The sequence below is a fragment of the Scyliorhinus torazame genome, chromosome 8 (assembly GCF_047496885.1).
Source record: "Scyliorhinus torazame isolate Kashiwa2021f chromosome 8, sScyTor2.1, whole genome shotgun sequence".
Lineage (NCBI taxonomy): Eukaryota > Metazoa > Chordata > Chondrichthyes > Carcharhiniformes > Scyliorhinidae > Scyliorhinus > Scyliorhinus torazame.
In genome coordinates, this window is record NC_092714.1 from 75,152,394 (window position 1) to 75,164,590 (window position 12,197).

General features: G+C 44.5%; 1 protein-coding gene across 2 annotated transcripts in view; it reads left to right on the plus strand.

The window, feature by feature from the left end:
• fundc1 (FUN14 domain containing 1) overlaps window positions 1-12,197 on the plus strand; it is a 60,990-nt gene that overhangs the window by 44,992 nt on the left and 3,801 nt on the right. For both annotated transcript variants that reach the window (XM_072513839.1, XM_072513838.1), the window contains exons 3-4: window positions 3,432-3,507; window positions 10,943-11,071. In XM_072513839.1, coding sequence (XP_072369940.1) covers window positions 3,432-3,507; window positions 10,943-11,071 — 205 coding nt within the window. The remainder of the gene's footprint in view (window positions 1-3,431; window positions 3,508-10,942; window positions 11,072-12,197) is intronic.

The window sequence follows — 12,197 nt, forward strand, 5'->3', positions numbered from 1 at the left end:
CTTTCTACCGTCCTTCCTTTTTGTTGGTATAAACCTTTGCTGAGCACTGTGAAAAATCGCTTGGAAGGTTCTCCACTGTTCCTCAACTGTTTCACCATAAAGTCTTTGCTCCCAGTCTACCTTAGCTAGTTCTTCTCTCATCCCATTGTAATCTCCTTTGTTTAAGCACAAAACACTAGTGCTTGATTTTACCTTCTCACCCTCCATCTGTATTTTAAATTCCACCATATTGTGATCGCTCCTTCCGAGAGGATCCCTAACTATGAGATCGTTAATCAATCCTGTCTCATTACACAGGACTAGATCTAGGACCGCTTGTTCCCTCGTAGGTTCCATTACATACTGTTGTGGGAAACTATCGCGGATACATTCTATAAACTCCTCCTCAAGGCTGCCTTGACCGACCTGGTTAAACCAATCGACATGTAGATTAAAATCCCGCATGATAACTGCTGTACCATTTCTACATGCATCAGTTATTTCTTTGTTTATTGCCTTCCCCACCATAATGTTACTATTTGGTGGCCTATTGACTACTCCTATCAGTGACTATTTCGCCTTACTATTCCTGATTTCCACCCAAATGGATTCAACCTTATCCTCCATAGCACCGATGTCATCCCTTAATGTTGCCCGGATGTCATCCTTAAATAACAGAGCTACACCACCTCCCTTACCATCCACTCTGTCCTTCCGAATAGTTTGATACCCTTGGATATTTAACTCCCAGTCGTGACCATCCTTTAACCATGTTTCAGTAATGGCCACTAAATCATAGTCATTCACGATGATTTGCGCCATCAACTCATTTACCTTATTCCGAATACTACGAGCATTCAGGTAAAGTACACTTATGTTGGCTTTTTTTTACCTCTGTTCTGAATCTTAACACCTCGATCAGTAACCTCTCCTAAGTTATATTTCCTCTTAACCTTTCTCCTAATTTTCCTTGTCGTTGAACCCATATCTTCATGTAACAACCTGCCGCGTTGCTTCCCATTAATGTTTTCACTTCCCGTTTTATTCCTTTTAGTATTCCTGGTCCTATTCACTGAGCTCCCCTCAGTCACTGTACCTTGTACTGTCGCCCTTTTTGATTTTTGACTATGGCTTCTCTGCCTTACACTTTCCCCCTTACGGCCTTTTGTTTCTGTCCCTGTTTTACTACCTTCCAACTTCCTGCATCAGTTCCCATCCCCCTGCCACATTAGTTTAAACTCTCCCCAACAGCTCTAGCAAACACCCCGCCTCGGACATCGGTTCCAGTCCTGCCCAGGTGCAGACCGTCCGGTTTGTACTGGTCCCACCTCCCCCAGAACCGGTTCCAATGCCCCAGGAATTTGAATTCCTCCCTCTTGCACCATCTCTCGAACCACGCATTCATCCAATCTATCCTGACATTCCTACTCTAGCTCATGGCACTGGTAGCAATCCTGAGATTACTAACTTTGAGGTCCTACCTTTTAGTTTAACTCCTAACTCCCTGAATTCAGCTTGTAGGACCTCGTCCCATTTTTTTAAACCTATATCGTTGGTGCCTATGTGCACCACCACGACAGCTGGCTGTTCACCCCCCCCCCCCCCAGAATGTCCTGCAGCCGCTCCAAGACATCCTCGACCCTTGCATCAGGGAGGCAACATACCATCCTGGAGTCTCGATTGCGTCCGCAGAACCGCCTGTCTATTCCCCTTACAATTGAATCCCCTATCACTATAGCCCTGCCATTCTTCTTCCTGCCCAGCTGCGCAGCAGATCCAGCCACGGTGCCATGAACCTGGCTGCTGCTGCCTTCCCCTGGTGAGCCATCTCCCTCAACAGTATCCAAAGCGGTATATCTGTTTTGCAGGGAGATAACCGCAGAGGACACCTGCACTGCCTTCCTACTCTTGCTCTGTCTTTTGGCCACCCATTTTCTATCTCCCTCAGTACCTTTCACCTGCGGTGTGACCAACTCGCTAAACGTGCTATCCACAATGTCCTCAGCATTAGGTTCCACTTATGGATCTGTGTCCAGTCTCTGGCTATTTGGATCCCCAGGTATCGGCATCTGTTTTGGGCTATTTTGAATGGGAGTCCCTCCAGCTCTGTCCCTCCCCAGTTTGGGTTCACTGGGAATGCCTCGCTTTTGCCCATGTTGAGTTCGTAACCTGAGAAGGTTCCAAACTCTCTTAGGATCCGCATGATTGCTTTCAGTCCTTCCTGTGGCTTTGAGATTCCCTTCCACTTTCACGCTCCCCTCAATGAAAATTAATACTTCGTTGTCATGACACCCTGGGCTTGTGCGCGATCAATTCCAGCCCCACTGGATCCGGAGTTGCAAGCTAGGTAAAATTAGATTTTATTTAAATTACCCAAGGTTCTTGGCCGAGCCTCTTAAACTGCAGTCACAAGGTCTGTAACTTTAAAACAAGTAATGATCTTTTATTATGTATAGTATTATAATTAAACAGACAGAAAATATAACTGACTATATAATACACCTTTCCCAACCCCCCCCCCCCCCCCCCCCCCCCCCCCCCCCCCACCATCCCATTCCACACACACACAGGTGGGAAAAGGTGGTGGAAAGGTAAGGAAAATATTGATATAATAAAAGGGTAAAGATCTTTGATGCGCTAGGATGATTTCCGGTTAGCATCTCACCAATGTTTAGCTTTAATTTTGATACTTCTTTCTGCTTGCTAGGTTGAGATAGTTTTCTCTGGCCAGGTTGTCTACTTTTTCTGCAAACTCAGCATCATTCCAAGTTCACAGCAAAGGATGTGCCGGGCACAACCCGCGTTCAGAACAATAGAGCAGTTCTTTCTTTTTTAAAAAAAAAAATTTAGATTACCCAATTTTGTTTTTCAATTAAGGGGCAATTTACCATGACCAATTCACCTACCCTGCACACCTTTTTGGGTTGTGGGGGTGAGACCCACACAGACATGGGGAGAATGTGCCAACTCCACGCGGTTAATGACCCGGGGCCAGGATCGAACCCGGGTCCTGAGCGCTGTGAGGCAGTAGTGCTAACCACTGCACCACCGTGCTGCCCTGATAGAGCAATGCTTTCACTTCAGTAAGCAGGAGAGAAAGCATTCATTTCACCTCTAAAGTATAAAGGCTTCTGCCCAGTTCTCTAGAAAGCAACATCCAGGAATCAGTCATTGACCGTTGTCAGCAGAACGTTGTACCTGGCCAACCCAACGGTTGGCTGCTAACCAATCTATCCAACTCTGGTTCCTAAGATCCACTCAGTGCCGAGGAGTCGGACCTCTCCTTTCCAAAAACAAAACCTGGGAGCACAATGTCCTGACAAGTAGGCTGCTTCAATTTCAATCTTCTGTTTAAAGGCACGGACCAAAGTAATAAAATAACATTAAAGAAATGGAAACAAAGGAAATAAACAGGAAGGACTTTTACATGGTTCTGTTGTCCTCACTTTCAGGTGTGCAGGTTTTGTCTTTCAGAAGATTGGCAAGCTGGCAGCTACAGCCATTGGTGGTGGGTTCCTATTGATGCAGGTAAATAAAAGTTAATTTCAATATTAGTTGCATTCAGCATGTTAATTTTCATAAATGTTGGTAAACTGGTTTCACATTAGTAAGGCGCATTGTTATTCAAATTAAATCAATTGCGGGAATGCCTGAAAAGCAGTGGTACAGCAGGCCATTGCTGAAGAATACCACAGCAGCAAAAACAGAGTAACTTATAAAAGTTATAGGGACTGGTTTAGCACAGTGGGCTAAACAGCTGGCTTGTAATGCAGAACAAGGCAGCAGCGCGGGTTCAATTCCCATACCGGCCTCCCCGAACAGGCGCCGGAATGTGGCGACTAGGAGCTTTTCACAGTAACTTCATTGAAGCCTACTTGTGACAATAAACGATTATTATTATTAAAAGTAGCTAATTTCAAGAATTTTACTACATTTTTAATGCGTTTTTAAAATGAATTTAGAGTACCCAATTCTTTTTTTTTTACAATTAAGAGGCAATTTAGCGTGGTCATAGATCATAGAATTTACAGTGCAGAAGGAGGCCATTCGGCCCAGCGAGGTCTACACCGGCTCTTGGAAAGAGCACCCTACCCAAGGTCAACACCTCCACCTTATCCCCATAACCCAGTAACCCCACCCAACACTAAGGGCGATTTTGGACACTAAGGGCAATTTATCATGGCCAATCCACCTAACCTGCACATCTTTGGACTGTGGGAGGAAACCGGAACACACGGAGGAAACCCACGCACACACGGGGAGGATGTGCAGACTCCGCACAGACAGTGACCCAAGCTGGAATCGAACCTGGGACCCTGGAGCTGTGAAGCAATTGTGCTATCCACAATGCTACAGTGTTGCCCCCTAGGTCAATCCACCTACTCTACACATCTTTGGGTTGTGGGGGTGAAACCCACAGACTCGGGTAGAATGTGTAAACTCCACACGAACAGTGACCCGGGCCGGGATCGAACCTGGGTCCTCAGCGCCGAGAAGCAGCTAAGCACTGCGCCACTGTGCAGCCCAACATTTTTAATGTTAACCCAGGCATCTGTTCCTTTTAATTGGGGAAGTCATCCATTTTGCATTTACTGAGTTTCTATTAAATTGTAGAACACCAAGAGTGCGAATTACCAGACTTGACCCACCGGAATCAGAGCGGGACGTGGACTGTAGATCCCAGGAGAGGCCTCTCCCAGAATTCACGATGGTCGTTACACCTCGCGGGACCTTGTAAGACATTGCGATCTGGATCCCGCCCATATTGGGTGGGACACAGACTCAGTTAAGTGAGCTGCAAAACTCACTTAACTCTGCCGGTGCCAGATCAAACCGGCTCCAGGGATCCACCAGCCTCGCTGAGACCCCCCCCACTTTCCTGGCCAGGCTGGCACTGCCAGGGTGCCAGGCTGGCTCTGCCCGAGTGGCATTTTGCCCATGCCAGGGATCAGGCCTGGGTGTGTCTTTCCCATGTGAGTTGGGGTGCGGGAACTCGAAGACCCTCCCAATAGGTGAGCTGGGTATTGGGGGGTTGCATCAGGGAGGTCGAGAGATCGGGGCGCCATTGAAAAATGCCGCCCGATCTCTTCCTGTGCAAAATATGTGGCTGAGTGCAGCCTCGGTGGGGCATTCCCTGTTGAGGCCTGAATCAAAAGTGTGATGGTAAAGGTTAATATTAATGTACTTGGGGCAGCACGGTGGCGCAGTGGTTAGCTGCTTCACGGTGCCGAGGACCTGTGTTCGATCCCAGTCCCGGGTCACTGTCTGTGTGGAGTTTGCACATTCTCCACGTGTCTGCGTCGGTTTCACCCCCAAAAGAATGTGCAGGGTAGGTGGATTGGCCAGGTAAATTGCCCCTTATTGGACAAAAAAGAATACGATACTCTAAAGTTTAAAAAATATATATCTTAATGTACTCAAAATTCCTGTTGAAATCAAATAGCTTTTGAAAGACCAAACTAAATGTGTTTTTATAAATGGCTTCTCCAAACAATTCTTTCATCTTTTCAAATCCATGTTCGAATAACATTTCAAATTCAAGGTGAAGTTTCTTCAGAACTGGATTCCAAAGCAGAGTCATATTAGACTTGAAACCTTGGCTGGGATTTCATTGGCACTCCATCCACAACCTTCAACATTCATTCCCACCACACCCAATGCACAATGGCAGCAGTGTGTACATACCATCTACAAGATGCACTGCAGCAACTCACTAAGGCTCCTTTAACAGCACCTTTCAAACCCATGATCTCTACTACCTAGGGCAAGTGCAGCAGATGCATGGGAATACCACCGCCTGCAAGTTACCCGCCAAATGGAAAACATGCTTACTTGGAACTATATCATCGTTCCTTTATTGTCACCAGATCAAAATCCTGGAACTCCCTAACACTGAGTGTACCTACATGAATTGCAACAATACAATAAAGTGGCTAACACCATCTTTTCAAGGGAAATTAGGGATGAGCAAAAATGCTGGCCTAAGAACACCGACATCCCATGAAAGAATTTAAAAAATCTTTGCACGTAAAGGTTCTGATATCATTATGGAGGTGCCAAAAATAACCCAAGAAGGTGGTTCTTTTGCACCTAAGCATTAGTAAAATCATTTGGGAGTGTAGTAATACCTTGAAAGAAAATTTAACAAGAGCAAAACCCTAATTTGCACCTTGATAAGGTATTTTGAATCCTAATGGCTCCATTATGGCTCCATTATATTTATTTAAATGTAGGTAATATGTTTTCAAATGGTGACTTCAAAAGGAACAAATAGCTATTGGGCTTTATTTTATTCATTTGATTTTCTTGAGTTTAATGTATCTTGGTAATTTTGCCAATAATGTTGCAGCTTTGTAATATTTGTGCTGTAAACTGTGAAACGTAACAGCACAACTGCTCAAGGGAAGTTTTTTTAAATTAAGTAGTGGTGTTCTACAGTTTAAATGAGTTCAGTAGATAATGAGATGGCCCTCTGGACAGAGAAGAGATGAAGGAAATTGGGGAACCATGATCTGATGTTGCCAGTGGGCAGCGATTCAACAAGAAACAAATCTTTAGAAATAGAAGGCACGCAGTCGGTGACTTCACTTCGATTGAAATTAAATTGAGAAGATGGTAGTGGGGGGTGTTGCATTACGAAGAGGGGAGCTGTTAGATCTAATGGCAGTTTTGCTAATTCTATTGTTTTACACGCCTATGCCTTAATAATGACTGCAATTGCTAAAACAATGTAATAAAAACATAAGAGAATGCAAAATGTATTTTCTAATCACTTGCAAACCAGGGACAGGATTATATGGCCCCGCTGCAACAGAGGCAGGGCTGTGAAATGCATTGAGTCATTCAGAAATTCATTAACTTCAGCGGGATCAGAAAATCCCACCAGCAAGAGGAGACAGAGGGTGTTATTCTCTAGCCTCATTAAACTCAAGCGAAACGAGGTCGGTGAATAGCGGGAGTGGCCAAAAATGAGAATCGTGCCAGGCGCCAAACAGTTTGCGATGAAAACGGGATCTTGCCGTAAGCGTGGCAAGATACCAATTATCACCACTTAAGCCCTATTTCCATACAATTAAAAAAAAAATAACTTTAGAGTACACAATTATTTTTTTCCAATTAAGGGGCAATTTAGCGAGACCAATCCACCTAACATGCACATCTTTGAGCTGTGGGGGTGAAACCCACACAGACAGGGGGAGAATATTTCCATACAATTAACGAGAGCCACCCCATAACCAACTGCTTTCTGTCATTCATCGTCCTTCCCAGCAAGTGGTCATGTTGACGCCTATTAATACTCCTTTTTAAAAACGTGAACCTATGGGGAGCTGAGGAGGTGAGTGAGTATTTTTGCTCACAGCAAAGAGCCCAAGGGCGCTGGGCTTGCTGCCCCATGTTCGGTGGGAGTCGACATTCGGGTGGGGCTGGGGGGGGGCCCTCCGCAGGGGTGGGTCACCATGGGATTGGTGGTGGCGGAGGCAACTGCTCACGGCGCCACCAGGCCAACCCCTGGAAATTGTGTACCCGTTCCGGGGGAAACCCTTGTCCCTGCCCGTCTGCTCCAACGATCACCTATAACCCCCGCCGCCCGCCGAGACCTCTGGCCGCATGGCTGAAGGCTATCGCTATTAGGGAATTGACAATCTTGGATAAGTAAGCACTTCACACAACCCACAAGGGTGGGCGAATGCCATGGGGAGGGGACCATAACCCGGTCCAGGTGACGTTGTCTGGGGTCTACTGAGAGGGGCCAGCTGCAGCCAGGTGTGTGTTGCCAGGGTGTTCCGGACAGGGAGGGGGATCAATGGGGGAATGGAGGGTCCTGTGCCATGTCCTCGCGGACTTGGCACCACATGGAAGAGGAGGAGGATACCCGCTCCTGGTGGCCGTCAAGGTAACTGCAGCCCTGAACTTTTACACCTCAAGATCATTCCAGGGTTCGAGCAGCAACCTGTGTGGCATTTATGCTCGGGCATACCGATGCCCTGTATGCCCGGGCAGAAAACTACATCGACTTTAACATGGACCAATCCCATCAGGATGCCTGTGCAGCAGGTTTCTCCACCATCGCTGGATGCCCCAGGTCCAGGGGGACTTAGATGCGATGCATGTTGCCCTACGCTCACCGGGCCATCATGGGGGTGCCCTATGTTAACTGAAAGGGGTTTCACTCCATACAAGTCATGTGCAACAACCCGATGAAGATAGTGCATGCTTCCCGGGAGTGTGCACGAGCTTCTTATTTCCTCATTGCAACTTACTATCCCACCTATTTTAATGTCATCTGCAAACATGGCTATAGTAAGTTTTTACGATATTTGATTGGGCAGTAGCGAATGAGGATTTCAAGCGAGAGGCAGGAAGGGTGGAATAATGTGAGATGCTCAGGAGAAGAATGTGCCAAAGAAGTAAGGGGTCCAACCAAAGTGCAATTTGATGTTAAGAGCCACAACATCAGAGTGACAGTCTAAGTAGGGCAAGTGATGTAAAGCATAGCCAGGCGGGGAGCTTTCATTTTGGGAAGAGATGCCATTACCTCTCAGCCAGATGTCCTTCAAGGCCATGATGTCAATGCAATCATCCACACCTTTAAAAACAAAATTCTACTTTTCTATTCTTACTACTGAAGTGAATAACCTCACATCTCCCCAAATTGTACTCTATCAGTCACCTTGTTGCCCACTTATTTAACCTGTTTCTATTGCTTTGCAGCCTCTGTGTCCTCACAGCTTGCATTCCCACCTAGTTTTGTAACATCAGCAAAATTGGATGCATGACTCTTGGTCTTTTGTTAAGTGGACCCTCCCCTACCATTTCTGCCACCACCAATACCAAACACATCTTCCCCTCTCTTCCCTTTTCAGAATTTCAAAGGGACTATTTCCTCCATGACACCCAGGTTCACTCCTTAATCACTCCCATAACTCCCACCCTATTACGCAGTACCTTCCCATGCAAGCACAGGAGGTGCAGCACCTGAATATTTACCTCCTCCCTTCCCAGCATCCAGAGCTCAAAATAATGTTTCCAGCCAACACAGCAGTTTACTTGTACTTTCAATTTAGTATACCATATTTGCTGCTCGCGACAAGGTTTTCTTTGCATTGAGATAAAACATGGCTGGGGTGATCGCTTTCTAGAGCGCCTACATTTAGTCTGAAAATGTAACCTTGACCTTCCATTCGCCTATTATTTTAATTCTCTGCTGTTTTCTCATCTGGCCTATCTTTCCTCAGTCTCCTACACTATCACAATTAAGGTCAACGTAAGCTCAAGGAACAGCATCTCAATTTCAATTAGGTGCACAGACTTCCAGACACAAAATTGAGATCTGTAGTTCCAAATCATAACCTCGACCCCCATTCCTTTTGGATGGAAGCCATGGTGATGATTTTGCTTTACCTTTTACATCTCCTTTAGTCCCATTTTTTATTTCTTTTCTTGTCCTCGTAGCATCTCCCATCTTACATCATCATCCTTTTCGTCATTTAACCTCACCTGCTCTATTACAAACATCCTGTTTTGTTCTTCCCCTCATCTCCGTCCTTTGTACTTGCTTAAAATCTGTTACATCTCTAACATTTTCAGTTTTGAGACCAAGTCATCAACCAGAAATTTTAATGGCTTCTCTTTCCATAGATACTGCCTGACTTTTAGTATTTTAAGTTTTTATTCCTTCATGGGATGTGGGTATCACTGGCTGGACCAGCATTTATTGCCCATTCCAATTGCCCTTGAATTGTGTGGCTTGCTGGGCCATTTGAAATGAAAATTGCTAATTGTCACAAGTAGGCTTCAAATGAAGTTACTGTGAAAAGCCCCTAGTCGCCACATTCCGGCGCCTGTTCGGGGAGGCTGTTACGGGAATCGAACCGTGCTTCTGGCCTGCCTTGGTCTGCTTTCAAAGCCAGCGACTTAGCATTTAAAAGTCACCCACGTTGCTGTGGATCTGGGGTCACATGTAGGCCAGACCAGATAAGGATGGCAGATTTCCTTCCCTAAAAAGATTTGTGAACCAGATGGATTTTTAAAACAATTGGCAAAGATGTCATGGTCATCATTAGACTGACAAGACCCAAATGCCTGGTTATGTAACAAATATAATGAGTAATAGAGAGCAGACAATAGAAAGGAGTCCAGAGCTAAAGTCAGAGGTCCAGTGCCTAATCTATAAAATTTAATTTTAAATCAACAATTGGATATGGTTGGCAGGACAATAGTCTCTGATTCTGCAGTCCAGTTGGCCAAGGAACAGCACTACATCAGAGGGACCAAACTTAATGCTATGGATCTATCACAAATTCAGTTTTTAAAATTGTTTAGAACTTAAAGCTACAAACTAGTATACACTGTTGTGCAAATCCAGCTGCAATCACTTCATCAATTTAAATCTGCTAAATTTGAATTATCCACTAAAATTGTGCAAAAAACCCTTCAATTTTCTATATTTGCCTCCTGTAGCATGATTTGCTGCTTTAGTATCACATTGGTTGCAGCGAATTAGAGTACTGGTTCTCTCACATAGCAAGTTAGTTGAAAAATCCATAGAAATTATTTATAAATATTAGATACTGGAAGGGCAGCACGGTAGCATTGTGGATAGCACAACTGCTTCACAGCTCCAGGGTCCCAGGTTCGATTTCGGCTTGGGTCACTGTCTGTGCGGAGTCTGCACATCCTCCCAGTGTGTGCGTGGGTTTCCTCCAGGTGCTCTGGTTTCCTCCCACAGTCCAAAGATGTGCAGGTTAGGTGGATTGGCCATGATAAATTGCCCTTAGTGTCCAAAATTGCCCTTAGTGTTGGGTGGGGTTACTGGGTTACGGGAATAGGGTGGAGGTGTTGACATTGGGTAGGGTGCTCTTTCCAAGAGCCAGTACAGACTCGATGGGCCAAATGGCCTCCTTCTGCACTGTAAATTCTATGATTAATATACCTTGACTAATTTGTGCATATTTTCCCTCAGGTTGCAAATTACAGTGGCTATATTAAAGTGGATTGGAAAAGAGTTGAAAAAGATGTAAATAAAGCCAAACGACAGTTGAGAAAGAAAGCAAATAAAGCTGCTCCTGAAATCAACAGCTTTATTGAAGAGGTGAGAAAAGTGCACTTACATTTTCTCTGTTTCAAGTACGGTATTTCATGCACAGCTTTGGCAGCATTTTCCCACAAACTTTTATTTCATTCTTCCCATAATTTCTAGACTTCTGTATGGTGCAGTTCCACAAGCTGTTGGCAGGCCTCCAGTATCTCAACCAAATGTTTATTCTGTATGCTCCAAAGGGTAGAAGCAGTAGGCTCCAATGGATAGAAGCAATAGGCATGACACATTTATTTGTCCATCCATCTCTGTGTCTAGATTATCGTCTCAAATTAGAAAAGCCAATTTGTAAAGGTCAGGGGTTGAACCCATAGAAGTTCCCACACAACGTCCTGACTGAAACCATAAAATTTACCACGACCAAAAATCAAACCTACCAGTTTCTAGATCAATATGGTTTAGTAATACAGAACAATCTTGAAGGCAGCCCTTGATTATCCTTTTTAAAAGAAGTAACTTTAAAATGAAATTCTTGTTCAATATAAATTCAATAATTAGAACAAAAAGATAGAGCAATTGTGTGTTAGAAATTTTCCACACAAGTATTGTAAAGTAACGTGCTATCTCTCTCCCTCTCATTCACAACAAAGGACTTTGCCTCTTCTGGTACTGAGTTGACCTCTCCCGAGTGAGCAATAATATTCATGTAGCCTTCTCCTGTTAATTGTCCACCACCATTCCAAACTGGATATGTAAAAGACTAGATTGCTTTGTTTTGCTCGTTTGTTATGGGACCCCTTAGTTGTCTGTAGCCTGCAGAAATATCTTCATAATTCTAAAAGGTATACTCCAGAGCTGATAACAATTGAAGATTTGGTGCGGGGTGACAAGGTTGCAGATTGTGGTGGTGCACAATTCTGTTGTTACTGACAACTGAAAAACCTCATGGATGCCCGGTTTTGGGATGCTAGATAGTTTTTTTTAGTCCAAGTCTCATTTAACATGTGAGAAGTACCAATTACATGATGGATAATGCTGTCACTTTGGAAATGAGGCTGTCATAAAACACTGGTACGATTTAATAGAGGTTTTGAAAATTATGAAGGAATGCAACAAAGTAGGTAAAAATGCACAATTTCTAATGGTTCAGGGATCGAGAGAGAAATGTCATAAATACAAA